This window comes from Bidens hawaiensis, unplaced genomic scaffold (genome assembly GCF_021521415.1).
Source record: "Bidens hawaiensis isolate Kalapana, Puna unplaced genomic scaffold, B.hawaiensis_p1.1 tig00022316_1, whole genome shotgun sequence".
NCBI classification, from domain to species: domain Eukaryota; kingdom Viridiplantae; phylum Streptophyta; class Magnoliopsida; order Asterales; family Asteraceae; genus Bidens; species Bidens hawaiensis.
The window spans coordinates 98,531-121,903 of NW_027493470.1; the positions used below are offsets into that span (position 1 = coordinate 98,531).

At 34.3% G+C, this 23,373-nt stretch overlaps 1 protein-coding gene across 1 annotated transcript; it reads left to right on the forward strand.

Annotated features, from left to right (window-relative positions):
- Positions 1 to 7,617: 7,617 nt before the first annotated feature.
- Positions 7,618 to 12,190, forward strand: LOC143565303 (abscisic acid receptor PYR1-like). Its single transcript, XM_077052309.1, has 2 exons — positions 7,618 to 8,090; positions 11,610 to 12,190. The coding sequence occupies exons 1-2, from the start codon at positions 7,790 to 7,792 to the stop codon at positions 11,939 to 11,941; spliced, it is 633 nt and encodes a 210-aa protein (XP_076908424.1). The 5' UTR covers positions 7,618 to 7,789; the 3' UTR covers positions 11,942 to 12,190.
- Positions 12,191 to 23,373: the final 11,183 nt, after the last annotated feature.

Consider the following 23,373-nt stretch of genomic DNA (forward strand, 5'->3'; position numbering starts at 1 on the left):
CTTTATTAAACATTCATGAGAAGAACATTGGACTGGGGGGACTTGAAGAGGTAGGTCCCAGCAGAGCCCAGTTGGTCCCGCAAGACTCACCTTGAACAGGGACGTCTGCGCAAAGGCCATCTGCTTCCGCAGGACCCACCATGCTCAGAGAACCTTACGCGCAGTACGCAAGCTGTACACGCAGGGAAAGCCTCCCAATGGTGAAGTACCCCGCCTGTTCCCGCAGTTGCGGATACAAGCCATCAGGGAAGGCTACCCGCAGACAGCAGGGCTACACGCACAAGACAATAGATACTTCAGTAGTCACATGAAGGAATGAGCAAGACGGGAACAATCCCGCCAAAATGAGCCAGTCCGTATGATTCTGAAAGATCTTCTGTACTATACCTACCAAGGTATGGATAGGACAGACAATCTGACCAGAACAGCCCATGAGCCAATCACAGGGTGACAGCTCACCGACAACAGTACGAGGAGGAGCACCCTCTAGTACTGTTTGTCACTATTAGCCGCTGCCTACTCACCAACCCTTACTGCAGGGCGTGCGCAGCCTACAGTTGGTGAAATAGTGTTACTGTTGGCCGTAACCTATTCACCAACCAGCATGGCCTGCGTATAATCCACAGTAGGTAGGACGTGCATAATCTACAGTTGGAGGAATAGTGCAGCCGACATAGTTACTGTTGGCCGTAACCTATCCACCAACCAGTATGGCCTGTGCATAGTCCACTGTTGGTAGAACAGGAATACTATTCAGCCGGCTGTACCTTCTAGGAAACCTACCTTCGGCTATAAATACTCCAACATCTTGGAATGGTAAGATCATCTGCTATCCTGTTATCTAGCAATCTCTTAATATACACTTATATTCAGAGCAACCTAGTCTGATTCTCACGCCGGAGGGTGGTCACAAGGAGGAACCCCCCATTCTCAGTGACGAGCTTACGGTGTTTGTTTTGCAGGTCCCCTGAAGAACAACCGTCTCTGTTGGACCTCATTCTCGTGGGAAACATTACTGAACCCCCAGATTATCTATAATCTGCACCGGGTCACTTAGTATTTCTTCAGTATGTATTTATTTATTATTTTTTTTTGAACAACTATGTATTTATAAACAATACAAAAATGTGTAGCCTAAAAAAAACCAGACATGAGCCTAACAGAACAGAAAGAAGAAATGAAAAAGATAGGATTACAAAGTTACATGAACATTGGATCTACACTTAATTCAAAGAGAGGTGTCTTCCTTAATCATCATTAAAATTAAAGCCGTTTTTTTTATTGAGGACCGATTTATTCTTACTCTTCCACAAATTCCAAAAGGTTATCAGAAAAACTGCCAGTATTAACTTATGTTTCATATTATTCGTCACCACTCTACTTCCAAAATTTAGCATTTCTCTAACAACCCGTATAAAAACGTATGATATTAAGATATTAACATGACTTCACAGGGTTTTCTATGTAATTAGGCTAGAATCTAGAGGACCAAGATCAGTGACGGACCCAGGATTTTTTGTCAATGGGGTCCCAATTTTTTTCGGTTTACAAAATTATCGGTCCGGTCGTTATTCGGGTCGGGTCGAGGCGATGAACATAATAAAATACGAAAATATAGGAAATTTGGTGTCATTGGAAACGAGTAAGTAGAAAGAACTTATATTTTTACTAAAAATACTCATTTTTTAACATAGCAAAGTTGATCAATTGTAATGAGCTCGTGAATTATATCTTAAATTATAATTGTAAGTGACACACAGTCATATATCTTAAATTATATCACATCACTTTATAATTTATCTTCTAGGGTTTTTTTTTGTATTGATCGTTGATAATATTTGTAATGCGCTCGGAAATCATCCATACAAGCAACTTATCTTTAAAGTTTAAACTATTTGTTTCCGTTAAATCAAATAGTATGTTTGTAAATCATCACGCACATTCCCTTTCAATATATGATTCTCTACTAAAAAACTTGTATCGGGGACTGAGCGCATAAGTATGATTCATAAGTATTTTCAGATATTATCACATCTTAGAAATATGTATGTATGTGTGTGTATGTATAAACGTATTTTTTAACGGCTATATATGTATAAACAATGCAAAAATGTGCGGCCCAAAAAGAAACCAGACATGAGCCTAACAGAACAGAAAGAAAAAAAAAGAAAAAGATAAGATTACAAAGTTACATGAACATTGGATCTAGACTTAATCCAAAGAGAGGTGTCTTCCTTAATCAATCTCCAAAATTAAAGTTTCCCGAAGACACTTTTTATGGAAGACCGATTCATTCCTGTTCGTCCACAAATTCCAAAAGGTAATCAGAAAACCATCAGTATTAACTTATGTTTCATATTATTCATCACCACTCTACTTCCAAAATTTAGCATTTCCCTTACAGCTAGTATAAAAACGTATGATATTAAGATATTAACATGACTTCACAGGGTTTCCTATGTAATTAGGCTAGAATCTAGAGGACCAAGATGCACATAACTCTATACTCTAAGGACATGTAGGACTCCATTCACGAGATACGACATATGATGTCAATGGCTCTTATCATTGTATAATTTTGGTTTGTAAAGATTCATATATGGTATTCGGCATCTTGGTAGTTGACTAGTTGGTTACCAAACCCCTGAGGTGTAAAGATAGGCTTATTCTAGCCTTATATGGTGCCTTTTATATACACAGACACAAAAGGAAAGGCTGTATGAAAATTACTTATATGGTCTCATACCGTTAGGTACCTATTACTTTTTACCGATCTGGGTATATTGTGACAAACTTACGTGGTTAAAATATTCATGAGTAAGAAATCATTTTGAATCAACGATAGAGGTGTAAACGAATCGAACCAGAATTATCTAGGCTCGAGATTTTCATGTTTTGAGGTTTCAAGCTTTATGATCAAAGCTCGACCTTAGCTCGATAAAATTTTCCAAGCTCAACTCATTTACCCATATCAACCAAATATATTATATATATATATATATATTAATTAATAGTATGTTGAATTTGCTAGAATAATAAATTATTTAAATTGTAAAATAGTTATAAGTGTAGTTAAACATTTGATATTTTACATTTGATATTTTAAATAGATTTTAGGGAGCTTAAAAACTCAGTATTTAATCATAGAGATGATAAACATTTTACTTGTCAATTCAATGAATGAATTACATATTTTTAGTATGGATATCCTAGCAAGTAACTTCTGATCACATAAGACTATAAACATGCATATGCGATACCAAACGGGCGGACGGTATACCCGTAAAGGCGTAAACGTGATGGGTAATGAGTCGTGTTACTCAACATATATGATAAACGGTTCTATAATCGTGTAGACGAATGAAAATTAGCATTACAAGCTATTGTCATCATTGCTTGTAAGTGCATTCATTTACTATTCCGGATCTCTTATCCTTATAGTCTGTCTCTTATAAAGCCTTATAGTATAGAAAATTTTAAGGTCTTCATCTAACATGATACTTCATCCAATTATCTTTACCATTATTTAGCAAAATTCTAATGTGAGTGGGGTGGCGGCGCAGCTTGTTGCCCGCATACCTGCTATATTGATGTAATATCTATGTTTCTATTTAATAATGTGAGTGAAATTTAGTATTCAATTATTACTATATATAAATAAGGAGTTTGGTGCCGCACTTGGCGGCACCGTATTGATTGATGAATTTTGTTTTGTTTTTTAAGTTCGATTACTATAATAAACGTAATGCAAACCAATCAAACGTCAATTTTTTTTAAATATGAAAGAAACATGTTGAGTTCGCACAGACTTGCGGCCAGTGGCGGACCCAGGATTTTTGGCCAACGGGATCCCAATTTTTCGGTGTTCAAAATTATCGGTTCGGTTGTTGTTCGGGTCGGGTCGATACAAGAAACATAATACTACCTCTGTCCCAATTTAAATGTCCTTGTTTGACATTTTCGGTCTTTCTTGTTTAATTTTGACCGACAATATTTTTGTTTGTGTTATATAATACTTGATGTAAAATATATGAATGGATTGGGTTTTAAATGTATTTTACATTGATATAATTTTCATCAAGTATTATATGACACGAACAAAAATATTGTCGGTCAAAGTTGCAAAAGAAAGATTTGAAAAGTCAAACTAGGACATTTAAATTGGGACGGAGGGAGTAAAAAACAAAGTCATAATTAAACACATAATACATGATGTTATTCAAAATGAGAAAAAAATGTATTATAAATTCTTAAATGTGTTTGTTGCAAAGTCTAAAGCCCACAGTGAGTGACTTTAAACATTTAAAACACAAAACCATTAAGGAAAAAAAAAAAGAAAAACAGCAATTAATATTTAGTAGGTTTGAAAGAAAGGAAAAAACAGCAAAAAAAAATAGTGCTGGAAGGAAAAACAGAAAAGAAAAACAGCAAAATCGGAGGTTGTAGGGACTGAACTTGCAACCTTTCACTAGAAAAACAAGGAAGTATCCACCAAGCCACATCAATATTAGTTATGTGGGTTCCAAATACTAATTCTTATGGGGTCCTTAAAAAAATTAATATACTGCTTCAAAGTATATTTTAAAAAACATTGGTGTCCCGGGACCCCGAACCCTACCACGTAGGTCCACCCTGCTTGCAGCCTTATTTAAAGCCCATGACTGACAACGCTCGAGTTTTACCAACCAACCCCCCCCCCCCAAATGGTTGTCGGTCCACCTCAATTTTATATGTTTTTTATTTCGTTTTTGAGTTCCGTTACCGTAACTTACGTAATCAAAACATGCCGAATTCGTGTCAAGTTACCGCCTCAAGGTACTGACAACGCTTGGGTTTTACCACTGTTCGAGTTTGCCAACCAAATAAACATCGTTTTAAATATTTTGTTTTCTTATACGTTAATGTTTTTATATGTTCATTTAACGAAATAATATTTTGGGTTTTAACGTTGAAATTTTATCAATGGTGTATAGGTCGTAACAAACACAGCCGATGATGACCGAATTCTTGTCGACTCATCGTCGTAACCTTGAGTTTTACCAATGCTCGTGTTTCAATGCTATGATTTGTCGGCTGCCCCGGCGCAACGCGCCGGGTAGAAAAACTAGTTTTATATAACTTTTAATGCATATGCTACAACCATCTTATACAACTTTCATTATTTTTTTGATTTCTTTCACAAACTATATAAACTATATATGTATAACCCTTATTTGCATGGTATATTTTTAGCTTTATCCCTTATAATATTGGTAACAATACAAATAACCCTTATTGTTTTTTTTTTTGAATTCTAATAAACCCTATATTTTATAAATTTATTTAACTAAAACCCTTTACTTCATAAATTATTTAACCACTACCCATAATTTATAACATTATATGAATAAGAGAAAAGATCCAATACACTAATGTTTATCGTACAAATACGTACACGAATTCCGTTTTTCACGTATTGATCCATGAAATCACATCCAAACATCTCGGAATCGTCAATACATATCCAATCAATCATTGCTTCACCGAAAAAAACAGTTTTGGATGGTTAATCGATCAATTTTCACTTTTTTTCACAAAGACGGTTTTTGAGCTTTTAAGGTTTTGTGAGCGTTTTCTGAGTGTTTTAGGTTTCTGCCTTTGTTTTTCTGCCTTTGAGCGTCTCATGTACCTACCGTACGTTAAGCATTAGCGTACAGTAACTGCACCCATATAAATAAACCCCTATACTTTATAAATTAACTTAACTATTATATTGTTATTAAATATTAAATATACTTTATGAATTCAAATCTTTCCGAGTGTCGGTGTAATTCCTTTAGGGCGTGTTAGTTTCACATAATGGAATGGAATTGGAATTGGAATTTGCATAGGATTTAGAATTAGAAGGAATTGGATTTGGAATCTAAACATTCCCATAGGAATTGGAATTGAAATAAATTGAAATCCAATTCCATTTTTGATGTGTTCGTTTGACAAATAAATCGGAATTGAGTTTTTTTTTAACGAGGATAACGGCGGAAACATTTTGTCTCTTTAGATTTTTTGTTTTTTATTTATATTTTGCGTTATAATTTTTTTTTTATTTTTTGAATTTTTTTAATGGGTTTTCTACTAAGATCAAAAACCCCTCAAAAAAGTATGCAAAAATAATAATAAAAAATTCATAAATCAAAATATAAATTAAAAACCAAAAAAGTAAAAAAGCTAAAATGTTTTATTCGTTGTCTTCGTTAGCAAAAAAAAAACTCGAGAAAAGATTCCAATGAATTCCTCCACATGTTGGGAGGATTTGAAATCCTTGTATTTTAAGGAATTTGAAGGAATTGAATTCCAATTTCAATTCCAATTCCAATTCTTTGAACCGAACACATCAAAATGGAATTAAGATTCCAATTCTAACGAAACGAACACGCCATGTCATGGGATTTTAATTCCAATTCCTTTGAATTCCCACGAATTTTGTGAAACGAACACGCCCTTAGTTTTATTACCTCACAACCACCCTCTTACTCTTTTCTTTTCAAAATCCAACTCTTCAATTTTGTACAAAGCTGTCTTAATAATGTTGTCCTAAAGTGATGAGTTTCTTATTGATGGTGTTCATCCTAGAGCTTCCAGTATCAACAATTAACATCTTTCTCTTTTTTGAACGACCAACGAATCCCCAAATGAACTACCGGCTAAATCACAACATCGGGATATACTCGCATTATGATCCAGGAAAAACCCTCACCTAAGGCCAATGCCCGTGAACACTCGCTCAAATGCGCGACAATGTGGTGAGATGAATCGTTCCGTTCAAGAATCCAACTAGTGAACATCATCTACTAGCCTAGTCATTATCACCCTGATGCCTCCAAAACTAAATTGTTGAAAGCAACAATCGAACCTAAGTAATTTAAAACACCAAATTTTTCTCTTGCCACTCCACCACCAGTTTATTGATTGAGCTCATCAGGGTTTTATATAAAATGTCCAAAATAATTTCTGATGTATTTATTGTATAGCTCTTAACAATTTATGAAATTTAACAAACAACAAATGATTTTGTTCTCGTTTATGAAATTGAATGGGGGATTAAACTTCTTGTGTTTTATATTTGGGCTTAGCCCACTTTTTTTCTTTTACTTAATGTCAATATCAAGAAATGCATATTTATATACATAGGGAAGGGTTATCCTAAAAGTAAGTAGTTTTATAGGAAGACTAAGAATAAATCATAGTCATCGGATCATGTTGATCAATGGTTGAGATTTAAAATTACCAATAACCGACATAGTTTTCTATAAGTATTCTTTCACCATCATTTGTAATGCCAAATGTCAAAAATTTGTTGGTTCTTACCATTCTAGGAAACTCTTTATTTTTATTTGAACCATTTTCTATATACATATATGTAATATAAAATCTTATATATATATCTAGTAATATACATATTATTAAACCATACGGTCCAGTCCAGTTTTATACGGTTGGTTTTCGTTACAAACCGTATAAAACTTTCAAACCAACGAACTGAAAGTTAAAAAAGAAGACAAACCGTAAAACTAAACCGATAACCGATTTAAACAGTTTTACAATTTTAAACCAAACTATAAACACGAATATATCCAACTCCAAACCATGACTTGCAAGTCCAAAAACATTAAAATAAACCACAAATGTGTTCCAACTTTACCCTCACACTACCTCAAAGTCATCCATCATCTTTTTATAAACTGAAAAAACTAAACACAAATCCAGTCCTTATCTACACCCCACCTCTCTCTCTCTCTCTCTCTCTACACCCATGGATCAACCCACCACCACCACCACAACCCACCACCACCTCACCGTCCCTCAAGGCTTAACCGAACATGAGTTCAACCAACTCAAACCTTATGTAACCGACTTCCACACCTACCACTTAACCCCTAACCAATGCTCTTCTTTGCTAGCCCAACATATCCATGCCCCAGTTGACACCGTCTGGTCCGTGGTTCGTAGGTTTGACAAACCACAAACTTATAAACATTTCATCAAAAGTTGTTCTGTTGGTCAAGACTTTAAGATGGAAGTTGGATGCACACGTGATGTCAACGTCATCTCAGGTAATAAGGGTGTGCATAGGTCGTGTCGGTCGGTTTTGGCAGCTCAAAACCATAACCATAAAGTTTTGGTTAATCGGTTTTGAAGATTATAACAGGTCGGTTGGTTATGAGTCAGGCTAAAAATATCATAGCTAAAAATAGCTCAAAACAATTGACATTAATTATTTGGGCAGAATATTATTTAATCACGAAATAAATAAATTGTTATTAAATGACGGTTTTCGTCTACGTGGTTTGTTTAAATGTTTTTAAAATTGTCGTTACAGTTCAAAAGTTAAAAGTTTGCTATTTTTGTTGCAATTTTCGTCCACATAGTTTTCAAAACTGCTATTTCAGTCTAGAATATGTTTTTAACAATATGAACGAAAATTGCAAAGGAATATGACAAAAAAAAGATACATTTTTAACTTTTGGACTGAAATATAGCAAATTTGAATAAACCATAAGAACGAAAAATATGGATATAATTAATTTGGTTTAGTCGTGACGAGTCTAGAAACCTTGTTAACCATAGCCGACCTAGTATTGTTGGGTTTTAGAAAATTATTAAACCAACCCATCAGTTTTTGGTACCCTTAGGTTATATACTTATATTATTATATTGTATATTGTAATCTTGATTAATTTGGTTATGGTTAAGTTAATTCGGTTTTTTACACACTCTAGAATTACATGCCGCTATTGGTGAGTCTAGAAACCTTGTTAACCATAGCCGACCTACTATTGTTAGGTTTTAGAAAATTGTTAAATCAACCCATCATTTTTTGGTACCCTTAGGTTATATACTTAGGCTGAGGGGTGTGGGGGCTTTAATGGAGGCTTTAATGGGGGCTCCAACCAATAATATTATGACGTGTGACAGAGAGAGAAACTGGATAAGGGGGTGTTGGAGCCCCTGGCCCTGGTGTGGAGGGGCTCCAGCGAATTTTTTTTTTATTTTTTTATAAATATATTCAAACAACGTATTATTAAAAAAAACTCATAAATTATTAAAAAAAATATCATAGCTAAAAAATAGCTCAAAACAATTGACATTAATTATTTGGGCAGAATATTATTTAATCACGAAATAAATAAATTGTTATTAAATGACGGTTTTCGTCTACGTGGTTTGTTTAAATGTTTTTAAAATTGTCGTTACAGTTCAAAAGTTAAAAGTTTGCTATTTTTGTTGCAATTTTCGTCCACATAGTTTTCAAAACTGCTATTTCAGTCTAGAATATGTTTTTAACAATATGAACGAAAATTGCAAAGGAATATGACAAAAAAAAGATACATTTTTAACTTTTGGACTGAAATATAGCAAATTTGAATAAACCATAAGAACGAAAAATATGGATATAATTAATTTGGTTTAGTCGTGACGAGTCTAGAAACCTTGTTAACCATAGCCGACCTAGTATTGTTGGGTTTTAGAAAATTATTAAACCAACCCATCAGTTTTTGGTACCCTTAGGTTATATACTTATATTATTATATTGTATATTGTAATCTTGATTAATTTGGTTATGGTTAAGTTAATTCGGTTTTTTACACACTCTAGAATTACATGCCGCTATTGGTGAGTCTAGAAACCTTGTTAACCATAGCCGACCTACTATTGTTAGGTTTTAGAAAATTGTTAAATCAACCCATCATTTTTTGGTACCCTTAGGTTATATACTTAGGCTGAGGGGTGTGGGGGCTTTAATGGAGGCTTTAATGGGGGCTCCAACCAATAATATTATGACGTGTGGCAGAGAGAGAAACTGGATAAGGGGGTGTTGGAGCCCCCGTTGGAGCCCCTGGCCCTGGTGTGGAGGGGCTCCAGCGAATTTTTTTTTTATTTTTTTATAAATATATTCAAACAACGTATTATTAAAAAAAACTCATAAATTATTAAAAAAAACACACATTAATAAAAAAAACACATTAATATCTAAAAATAAAATAAAAATTAAAGTACTAAAAACAAACATTATTCTTATTCTTCGGCTTGGTCTTCTTCAATCAACCTCTTTCGGATACGTTCCTTTTGCTTTTCCATTAGCATTTGATCCACCGGATTTAGGTTACTGAAGTCTCTAGTAAGAAAGTCCAAATCTCTCATTCGACTTTTTTCCTTTTTGTCATTAGAGACCACCTCCATGGTTTTGTTGAATTTATTGAGGGATTCAACAAGATTGGCGATGTTTACGGCTTCCCCCTCAGCCGGTTTTTTCCCCTTGGCGTCCCTTCCCAATGGCCGCCTCCTCGGCGGTGAAGACGTTTCCTCCTCCGCAATGTTTAGGTCGAATCCAACGTGACAATCCGACCCGGTTGAAGTGCTATACGCTCCAGACGAACTAGTTTTAGTCCGTTTCGCCCTTACTTCCGCATCAAAGTCCGGCGCCACCAGCTCAACCCACTTGGAACACCTTTTCAACCTCTCCCACAACAATAAATCGTCCCACGTCTTCACCATCCCATACCTCCGCATACACTCCTGCTTCCACTCTTCGACCGTGAAATTGTAAACCGCCAAATCATCACTGCCACTTGGTCTCATACGACCGTTGTTCCTGTTGAAAAGATTAGTAAACAAGCCGACAAATTTTCTGATTTCAGACCACCGACCTGAAATCATATCGGCGTTCCGCTCTGTACTCCCAACGAGCATGTAGAACGTCCCCCTAACCTTTGTCCAAAAAATCTTGCTCTTTTGGTAGTCGGCTGCAAAATGAATAAATAAATTAGATTTCCATTTAACCTTTTATTTAACTTTTTTATTAAAAATCATTTTTAAAAACGTTAAAACAATTACCGCAACGCCGATCCTCAGAAATGACTATCCAAGCCCGACACAAGGCTTCCTTCTCATCCGATGACCACGGAGTGGCTTTCCGTTTCGTCCTCGGAGTCGAAGCCGGTCCCGACCCGTCCGTTGCAACTTGTTTTTTCCGGTGGACGCGTCTTTTTGGTCCCGTAGCTTCACCGTGTGATTCTTGTGTCTCCGGAACAACAAAGTTAGGAGACGGTTGTGTGTTGGATGGTTGAAAGCCGGATGATTCTTGCGGCTCCGAATAAAACATCGGTTGGTGCGGTGACGACCATAAATCATCGTCAAGATAATCTGAATCAAGGTTTGGGTACCAATTTCCAGCCATTTTTTTAAAAAAAAAGTTGAGAAGATGAATTGATTTTGGGTGAAGGTTTGAAGTTTTGGTATAAAAATAGGTGAAATGGGGTATAATTATATAGGAAAAATAATTTTTATTTTGGGTTTGTTCGGCTCCCAACGGTCAAAAAACCCTCAAATCCCGTGCAGCCCTCTCTTTACTCCCGCTAACCGGCTCACGCCTGCATTGTTTTTCGCGTTAGCGCCCCGTTAACGCCCCCGCTAGCGCCTGGTGGTGTGGTGTTAGCGCCTGAGGGCGCGAGCGGAGGGACTCTAGCGCCCCCGTTGAAGCCCCACACCCCTCAGTCTTATATTATGTTGTATATTGTCATTTTGATTAATTTGGTTATGGGTAAGTTAATTCGGTTTTCTGCACACCCCAGGATTACCTGCGGCTACTAGTACGGAACGATTAGATTTATTGGACGATGAGAACCACGTGATGGCCTTTACTATTATTGGCGGAGAACATAGGCTACGAAATTATCATGCTGTCACAACCGTGCACCAGGTGGTCCCAGAGGATGGTGCACGGCCTGTAACAGTTGTTTTGGAGTCATATGTTGTTGATGTGCCCGAGGGGAATACCGAGGAGGATACACGGCTGTTTGCGGACACGGTCGTGAAGTTAAACCTTCAAAAGTTAGCGTCGGTGACAAAGGCGATGGCGCACGACGGTGGCACCGGCGGTATTAAGAATCTGAATCTCCGGTGATGGGTAAAGATTTTAATCACGAAATAAATAAATAAGAAAAGAATTTATTTCAGCCACACTTATCTTTTTTTTTTCATTGAATTTTAAAAAAAAAATTGTGTTTTTTTGATTTAATGTTTGTATGAAATGAAATACAAAAGCACCCTTTGAGTGTAATGATGGGTTGCCTGTTGCCACTGTCAATTGTATATTGGGGGCATTTTGGACATGAATGTGTTTTTTTTTATATTTTATTTCATGAAATTTGTGACATAAAGCCTTTTTTTAGTTATTTTTTAATATGGTTAGTTATGTTTGGATTTTTTAATAAAAAATATATAATAATATTGTAATTAAGAAGTTTTGTATTAAAGTCATTGTAATCCATTGTTAATTTAAGATGCCACATCAGAAATTAACGCATCTCTATCATAAACATATTTATGCACACTTGCAAAGAATTATTGTTGTTTGGAGCACTTAGTCTTATATTCTAACTTTATATTATATCCAACCTTCTTATAATAACCTCAATTTGTCCCCCTAAAATTTTGATTAAGCTCCTATTGCCCTTCATGAAAAAAGAAACTTGGGTCCGTTATTGTATTTTGTTCACATGTATTGCATCTACTTCATACTATTAAACTATGCCAAGAGAATAATATATCATATGTCAGAATAATCTTTTGCTTCTCTTAAATTATATCAAGAGAATAATATATCATGTCAGAATAATCGTCTGCTTCTCGCTTCATATCATAGTTGGTATTGTGGATATTTAAGTACGTAAATAGCCATACGATTCGTTCACCACTTTGCTTCATTTGGTTTAAAAGCGAGCCGGTACAAGAAAAGATGAAGATAGTGACCCCTTGATGTCACCTATACTCACTTTGGATCCCTTAGTTTAGTTGACTTATTGCTAAATTTGTTATATAAGTTATGCAAAACTTAAAATATTTTATGGCTCCAAATAAGAGTCAAATATTTATAATTTCATAAAATATTTAATTTAAAGTGACAAGGACCAGTTTTACAGTTTGTACAATGATGGAGGGCTATATGGAAACATAGTTGTGTGAGTGGGGAATAATAAGAGGTGGCGATGGAGTGTGACATGGATTATGAGTATGGCCCACACAACAATCATCCATGACCAATTGCAATATTCTTTTGCTCTTAGTTTAATTGTGAATATGGGTTTGGTTTAGTCAAATGATTAATAAGTAGTTGTACATTGTTATTGTCTTTCTAGTCATTATGTCACCAAAGGTCCAAAATAGCATACATGGCCATGACATAAATTCCATTTGTTACCCTTTCAATTTGTATGATATTCAAACATGGACCTAAGTAGCAAATAATACACCACCACTTTATATCCACACAAACATACACCTTGTGTCATCTATACAACTCGTATAAGGCTATATGATTATTATATGTTTAGATTTTAGATGAACATTGTTGATCGTTAAATATACGAGTCGTACAGAGGTATTTGTGTCGTATTATGGATCCATGACAAACTATACAGTCGTATAGGGCTTATGCAAGTCGTGTAATTCTTTAGTGACGAACTATATGCATCTCGTATTAAACAATATTTCAAGGTCTATACGGCTCGTATATGCTAATATGAGGCGTATAGTCAGGTTAAAATGCAGGCCTGGCATTTTCAAACCATTGTCATTCATGTGATCTCTATTCGACTCGTATAACAAGTCGTATAAGCCCTGACGAGTTGGTGTCGGAAAGAAAGGACTTGTGTCTCGTTATCCCACAATGCACGTTTATAAAAAGTAAATATATGAAAGGAACTTCTCTCTCATATTTTGTTGATATGTGGCAAGATTCTATGAAGGTCTTAACTTGCCAACTTTATGATTAGGACTTCTGAACCTATTAGTTTTGTCGAATGTAGGAAGATTATTAAAAATATAGGAAATTCCATTTATACCCCCTCATGGCTTTGGTATATTATAAACTAGGGTGTTTATGTTGACTTTGTGTAAATTTTTAGTTATTGTTGAGTAGAATATCTTTCAATGTATCTTCATTGGTCGAATTGAAACCTTAGGAGGGGCCCATTTTTGGTGTTACTTTCTTTTTTGTTGATTGTGATTGTCCAAGGAGAAATGATGGTGCTAAATGTGTAAGGTTTCCTTGTAAGAGGTTATTATGCATTATATGGAAGGGGCGGACCTACACTTATGATGTAAAGATCAGTTGTATCTTGTTGAAAAACAGTTATCAACCCATATGCTATATTGCCAACAAGCCCCTTCGACCCCCGTGAGGAAATATCTTAGGGTTCAACCCTGCACTATGGATTATAACTTATCATGGCCTACAATAGCTAAACGATCCGAACATTTAATCTAACCTCGGTGAATTATTTAGTGAAAAATTTTTTTGTTCATGTATGTAAAACATGAACAAACATTAACATAAGTTTTTGTTCATTAACTAGCTAGACGAACTATCTTAACTCCGACTAACCATGCATCTCGTTAGTTATTAAACGTGCACGTGAGAGCGAATATGTCTTTTGTTAATTGATATTTTTATTAAATTTATGTCATTATTTTCTCTCTTATCTCACATTCAACATAAAACATAATAATTAAGATCACACTATTTCACCACCATAGCATTATCCCCACATCCAGCAACCATAGTCACAATCCCCCTTTTGCCATGTGACCACCACCATCATTTTGTCTCTACATGACCACAATCCACCATAAAGCCTCACCCAAAATGATTTAAAGATAAACTCAGATAAGATGTGGGAATCAAACACCAGAATTTTTGAAATTTTCAAGACTTGGACAATTAAATTATGAATTCCCGAAATATAAACTCAGTAACTCATATAAAATTTACATTGTTGTAATAACAACAAAAAAGCATATATATATATATATATATATATATATTAGCAAAATGATCTAACTTATATACTTAGACGAATTATGAAGCTCTCATAGCATTTTTTGAAGTAAAGCTCTCGATGAACTCTTTATAATCCATATTCATACTCTCTAATATATCGTACTCAAAAAACAATAATAATGATTCATATGAGCTAATGGTAATAGTATATTTATGATTTAAATGGACTAATGATAACGAGTACAGTTGGTTACTTGAGTGAATGCCTAAATGGTGAGATGGGTTTAATTATAAGTGGGTTTAAATGATCCTAAACTAAATCATATGTTAATTGGTTTTAAAAAAAGATTTGATTTTTTAATTTTGTTATAGTCTTTTATCTAATAAATTATACATATATAAGATAAATAAAAGAATTTTAAAAAACTTCGGACTACCGGGACTCCGGAAGATTGGGCGCTAAGCGCTCGCCCACCTCACCTCTCCTTTGGGCCGGCCATAATTACATGATCCATAATAACACCTTATGGTTGGTATAAATTGGTATAAATCTAAGACTAATTTTAGTTTATGATGTGTTTCAAAATTTACATTCTTGAAAGCATGTATTTAAGTTCAAGTACTTAATCTTGATTGTGACATGATATTGATATGTTTCACTTTCTATAAAGTATTAAAGTTTGGTTCACGTACTGTGTTACTTTGAGTTCAACCATCAATTAGTAGATATTTATGAAATTGAATTTGAACCACTACTTCTTTTCTATTTTGTCATTATTAAAAGTTTAACTAATAAAGAAACTTCTACTCACATCATTTTGTATTTGAGAAATTTCCTCCTAGGAGTAGATTTGGTCTGATTTTTAAACGTTATTTATCAACATATTTATACTTCTATTATAACGTTTGATTATAGTGTGAAATCATGCATCATACCTTGTCGAATATATACCACAATTGTGACTTAGGTCCAATATATATATTTTTTTGAATGGTTAATATTATTAAGAAAAAAGTCAAGATTAGCAAGAAGCTATACCATAGACAACTATTACATGACCAAAACAATATGACCTAGTTTTATACCCGCCCGATGGAAGGAATATTAATATTGTTATAATGGCATACATATTTAATCGTTGTATTCTAAACAAATAAATTATTCTTTTTAAAAGTAGCCAAAGTATTAATATGCTAACTTATTTAACCAAACGTCTACCATATTATAAAATTTTCCACTACTAGATGTAGCTCGGTTTGTGTTATGAAACCAAAATGAATATTTAAAACCTCAATTTGGATCATTATTATTGTGACTACTAGATAAGTCCGACAACGTATAAGATTTGGTTGAGATTATTGAGAAATACTATTATCCACACAAAGCCCATAATGGTTTTTCTAAAAGAATGTAAAAACCAAGCCTCATAGCATAATCCCTTTTTTTGGACATATATTCAAACAAGATTTTACATGACTTGAAGAAGTGAAGAACATATGGAAAATAATTTAGACAGCTCAAGGTTCATAATTTGCTTGTTGATATCCACAACAACCATCTAGTTTTTAAGTAAAAGAACAACAATGTAACTCTAATATAAGCATCATCTCCTTGAAGCTATGCATGTCCGAGTGGCCTTCATTAAGCCGACGCTCTTTTGCAATTATCTATGTACAAAAATGTTAAAAAAGAAAACTGGTAATTAAATTGCTCATGGCAAAATAAAATGCTATAAATTCCATACAAAAACGTAAATCTGCCTAAACGAATTAGATAATTACATTAAAGGGAGATTACCGTCAATTCCGTTCCACAATATTCTGTTGGATTAATTTCTATTCCGGGTCACAAGTCGGTGAACCGGGTCTAAGAGGTTTTAACAAGTCGGTTAAAATCTAAGGGGTATTATGAAACATTCCATATGCTTGTTGGTCAAGTTGACCTTGTTGCCCAAGTTCACCTTGGTGGCCAAGTTGAGTGGTGACCACATATTATGCTTGGTGACCAAGTTGGGTTACTAGTATAAATAGATGTACAAAGTTAGTGTTAGAAACAACATTACAACACAACAACAAACACAACAATCACCACCATCACTACCAAAGTTATTGTAATCAGTTTTTTGAGTTATATTTTCTGGTTATAATATAAGTCGGTTATTTACAAGTTGTGCGTTAATTATCGTTTATCATTCTTGAATTGGTATCAGAGCTCGGTATCAGCTCGACCCCAGCCAGGAGCTCTGCCCCTTGGACCCTGCTAGGGGATGCCGCCTCTAGACCCCGTTGCCCCCGGACCCCCGTTCATTGAGGGTAATAATTTAACTAGAAACGCGATATGAAAAGTGATAGTAATCAATACGCATAATTATATACAGCTAGCCGTGCACAACCAAAGAAAGGAGTAACCATTAACGGAAGAAGTAACCGAGTTCAGGTGAGTGTCTAGCCCCATTCCTTGTAATGTTTTCGGGGTTGTGTGCATACTCGATGTGACAGTTAATACACTTACCTTAAATGGTAAGTGTATGCCATGTATGATATATGTGATAGATACGATTGATTGCTTGTCGATACGTAAACGATCTTCGGATATTGCATGTATTGCCAAGAATAGTGATGATTGTCTCCTTATGGATATTAAATGATAACTTATATATAGAGTTCCCTCTACGGGTAATATATAGAGTGTTCCTTAAATGGAAAGCATAGTGTTCCTTTGATGGAAAGCATAGTGTTCCTTTAATGGAAAGCCCAGTGTTCCTTTGATGGAAAACATAGTGTTCCTTTAATGGAAAGCAAAGTGTTCCTTCTATGGAAGTATATAGGATGTTCCTTATATGGAGAATATATATATATAGAGAGAGAGAGTGTGTGTGTGTCCTTCTATGGAGAATATAAAGAGTAGGGTAATAGTTCTTTTAATAGATATTATGTGACGTTCCTCTTATGGATATTTATACAAGGTTTAAATATGTATGTATGTAAGATATGTGTATGTATTGTATGTCGCCTGATTAACTAGAACTCACTCAGCGTAGCTGACTTTTAGTATGCACGCAGGTGAATATGACTAAAGAGCTAGCATGAGGTTGGCACATGGCATGGATCGAACGGTTGGTATTTGAAGATGGAAGAAATGATGTTTTAATATGATGATTTATGTTATGGTTTTAAAGAATAGATTAAATGTTTTGTAATAAACGGTTAAAGTTTTATATTCCGCGAAAGTTTTAATAAACTCTGATTTGTATAACTATGTTTACGAGTAAATCCGACATTAAAGTGAGGCACCGGGAACGGGGCCTTACAAATTTATAAGTTTGAACATATAAGTATATAGTAATAAAAAGCCACAAAACTTGTATGCGAAACAATGAATAAAAGCCATAATTTGGATAAAATCGCTAATAGAATTACGTTAGCGACACCTAACTATAAAGGGATACCAAATAGTCTAGGATTTAATAGAATATCGTTAATTGCATTACGTTAACGACACCGTGCTATAAGAGAATAGCAGATAGTTCACGGATTTATAGTCTTCCACCAACCAAAAGAGATAAACACGTAAGCATATAAGCATAGAACACCAAATCGAGCAATTATTCAAGTAAAGTATACAACAACGTTTGTGGTTTAAGACCCAAGTATAAAACATTTAATTTAGATAAGATGAAATGTCACCCCCAAAATAAAAGATAGAAAACGGGGTATGAAGTTACTCACGTTCAAGTAATAAACTTGAAAAGTTGGTAATTTGAAGATTTGCCGGAACGACGAGTTAACGTATGAAACATAAATAAAAGAAAATCTTGGATTTAGAAAGGTTGTCTTGAAGATCTTTAAATAAATAATTGTTGCAAAAAGTAAACGATTAAAGTTCAAGGTTTAAAATGTAACTATTTAAGAATTTATAATAATAACCCTTTAAAAATGTAAGTTTGCTCGAAACCGGGTTAAAGTATCTAACCTTAATATTTACTTAACTTATGTTAAGTAATAAGGTGAGAAAAATGCTAAATGCAAGTTCCTTTGAGACAAAGATACTAAAACGGGTCTTTAGCGAGTGTTCGGGTTGTTGGTTCGGGTCTTGATAATTGGTCAAACCCAAAGTCAACTTTCCAAAATAATGAATGTTATGAGATAACTCAATAAAACTTTATAAGACTTAACCAAGTATGTAGATCTATTGTTTTAGAACTAACAATGTACGTTAAGCGAGTGTTCGGTTTTGTCGGTCCAAACTATGTTATGAGATCAAGTTGGATCCAACAATTCCAAGTACTTAAGAAAATAATTAAAATCAGTTTGTAAACTATTTTTAAAGAAATATACAAGTCTTGATAGCTAAAAACACACTTGTGTGTCTTAAGCGAGTACAAATCGGATTGGTTCGGTTTCCATCTCACAATATGTTCCTTGATGGTCTCCACATGCCCAAATATCATAGATCTTGTATAATAATTTATAAATGAGAAATATTTAAGTTTTACAACTAAAAAGTTAACAACAAGTCTTTGAAGCAAAAGTTTCGGTTTCCATCTCCCAAAGAGTTCATAGATGGATTCCACATGCTTAATATCAAAGAACTTGTAAAAATAATTTTTGAAACTCAAATCTAACATTAAACATGTTTAAACAACTATTTTAACAAAACTAGTAAGCAAAAGTTCGGTTCACGATTTGGACAATTTACGGTTAAACCGAGGTTAGTCTTTACAAACCTCTACCATGGAACTTCATAATATGACAAAAAAAAAACTAAAAAGAGTAGAAGTTAGTCATGGTTAGTATGTGAAAACAAGTTATGTAAGTGTGTGTATATATCAAGAACACAAGTCCTCCATGAAGCCTTGCCTTACGAGGTCGAAACTTAGCCGATCGGAACCGGAGACGTAACTACCAAAGGAAACAAGGGGTGTGTATTATATATATGTTGTACCACCATATTCAAGTAATAAGAATTTGTTAGAACAATGTTAGCTTTTAGTTTGACCTTGAAGATGAATACTTGGATTTTGAGATAGATTTTGGAGAAGATGAACAACCAAAATGGTGTATGGAGCCTTTCCTTTATAATGGTAAGAGTATGGTTCATACAAATAGGGTAAAGATGCATGTGATGGTTGAAATGGTCAAACAAGTTTTTGGTAAATAACAATAATAGTCCCCAAAGTTTGGTTTAAGTAATTTTTAAGAGGTTTTAAGGACCAAAAAGAATGTTTTCAAGACCCAACAAGTGTAAAACAATACTGTAACATAAAATCCATCATTTTGATTATATCATAAGCTTTGGTTTACAAAATGGGTTGGTTTACATGATAAACGAATACAAATGAGACCCGAAATTGACGAATGCCACAAATAGTGTCATGAGCTTGTGAGCAATCTATATGTATCACTCAAGCGTATTCCGTTTAAACCAGGATGTTACATATATGTACAAACTACACGGAAAATACATATATCATACACATGTGTATATTAAATATCAGTAAAAATATAGACCCTACATAAAAACATAAACCTACACTTGTATTTCAACATCAACAATTATATATAACATGCACGAAAATGAACATAGCCTACACATATGTGTTTAATATTAACAAAAACATTCGAATGTCGTATGTTAAAATACACATGTGTATGCTATATGCATTTTCGTATAGCTTATAATATACTTGTTGATGCTAAAATTCATAAATTTGTCATAAGGTTATGTGTACATTATATGTTTTTATGCAAAAACAAAAGTATAAAAAATAGGTTTTTGTATAGATTGTATACTTTTATATGTTTTTGTATACGCTATATATTTTTGTTGATATATAATGTCACATGCAGAATATTAATTGTTGTGTAGTTAATATAATTGTTGATACTGAATTTCATAGGTAGATTGCATGTTTTTGTTTATGTTATACGTCAGTTGTGCTAAAAACTAGTATATGTTATATAATTTGTCTAAGTTATATGTTTATTGTTAATATTTAATAGACACATGTGTATAATGTATATACCTCTGGTATTATTCATCATAGTGATTTTCGTAGTTACGTAAGGTAAGAAAAAAAATATTTTTTGATAACTATTAAAAAATGTTACGTGTTGATGAATGCTGATAAATTGAGTTGAAAGAAATTGTTTTTTTATATAATTTTCTTATTATTATAACTAAATACATAGGTTAGAACATCATGAAATTTATAATTTTAAGTATCCACCCCCGTGTTATACATCTCTAATCAATCTACTACCAAACGGTACGTTCATTGCTTTAACACTTAACACTATTATACGTCTTCATGTGACTCTTGCGTTTTGGATCCAATTTCATTCGAAAAATATAAAATTTATGTAAATGATCCATTGATACCCTGCCAAAATTTACAAATTGTTCGAATATATAAACTATCTTTTCATATTTGAATTTTACAAATTGTTCAAATACACGGGTGTTTAACATAGCATATCCACTATACATACATCACGTATATGTGTGTGTGTGTATGGCATGTGAAAACAATAAAAATAAAAATAAAAATAAAAATAATGAGTTTCTTAGGAATGATAAAAACAATAGATTTTGACATGTGACATTACAACCTATGGTGAAAGAACAATACTATGAAACTATGCTGGTTATTATGGTGAAAGAGTAATTCTAGGAAACTATGATGGTTTTTGGTAATTTTAAATCTCAACTATTGATTGACATGATCCAATGGCTATGATTTATTCATAGTGTTCCTAGAAAACAATTTGTTTTCAGGATATATATATATATATATATGTGTGTGTGTGTGTAGGGTGGGGTTATAATAAGAAGTGAAGTGTGTCTAAAAGTGTAACAAGTAATCTGGTGCGTTAGATATGTTGATCTAGCGATGGATATGGAAAGTGTGTTTATTGTGATGTGTGTTTTATTAGATCTAATAGTGAAAACACATTTCATACACTTCACAAAAAAATCTACTTCTTTTTCTAACCTTGTTCTCTCTCTATATATATATATAAACAAGTGTAAACATAAAACTGAAACTAAATAATAAATAGGAGATTGATGACACATTATGTCTATTCATTATGATCATCTATAACAAGCATATTATTATTAAGTTTATTATTTTGTATTTTATGTAATCAACTTTCCCAAATCTAAAATTTCTTTCTAGGGTTAAGCCGACGCTCATCGCGCCGCAATTGAAGAACACAATGTCAGATTATTTATCAATTGAGATCTTGGACAAAATCATGAAATTGCTTCCCGTGAAATCACTCATGCAGTTGCGATCGGTCTCTAAGACATGGAAGTCTTGGATCGATAGCTCGGAGTTTGTTCATACCTATACCCGCCGGCAGCACCATTTGTTGGTAAAGTATTATGATGCTGATGAGATACCAAGATTCATCTCAATTGCTGATGATGACACATTCCCATTCAACACAATTTCCCTCAACCGTCCCCCTCGGTTTTCGGTTAACGATCGAGGACACATTCCGATAATCGGATGCTCTCATGGCTTGTTGTGTTACTTTTCTTCTGCTGAAGTTGGGGGCACGGCGGTAATCTGGAACCCGTGTATACGAAGAGCTTTTCGGACAGATGTGCCTAATCTAGCAACTTTAAATACGGTTATTTGTTCCACCGTTTTAGGTTTTGGGGTTTGCCCGGTCACCAATGACCCCAAAATCGTTAAGATCGTTTACGTTCACCCTCAGTTAGTTAACGTAAACGTAACTTCCATACCTTTTCAAGTTGAGTTGTTTACATTGAGCACAGGGGTTTGGAGAAGTCTAAGTGGTAACCTACCACGTATATCGGTTTGGTTTGAGAGTTCCTCTTGTACCAATGATTCCGTAGCTGCAAATGGGTTTGTTTATTGGCTTGCTACCGATATGATACGGGTGGATGGTGTGAGTCATTATTTGATTGTTTCATTTGACCTCACACGCGAAGAGTTTGTGGAGGTACACCTCCCAAATAGGTTAGCCCGGTCCGTAACTCTTACCATGTCTAAGGTGTAACACCCCGACCAAAGGCGGATTATACATCGGGGCGCCACATATTGTTTCATTACTCGTGACACTATTGGGTGTCAATATTTAATAAATATATTCATTCACGCATGCGCAACGTATACATAAGATATAAATAAACCAACATAAATCAATATATTATAAATCAAAATATTCGAACAGCAATAACTTGTCTTGATACATTTTAATCTAGGTCCAAAAGTAAAAACGTCCTATGTGTCCACAAGCTCCAAAACAGCTACTGCAAACCTGAACATGTGTTAAAATAAACGTCAAACACTTGCGTGTTGGTGAGAAATCAAGTTTAATACAATACATAGATAGCAATAAATCTGCGCGCAACACGTGTATGTCTGGTGTTTAACAAGGGTGCAATCAGATTGTGATCAAGCCTAGATAGATCATAGCTCATAGTTCATAGTTCAATCCGTGCTCCCAATTGAGCACAAAAACGAGAAAACATCTGTGCAAGTGTAAACAAAGAAAACCGTAAACGATAGGTCTCCCGT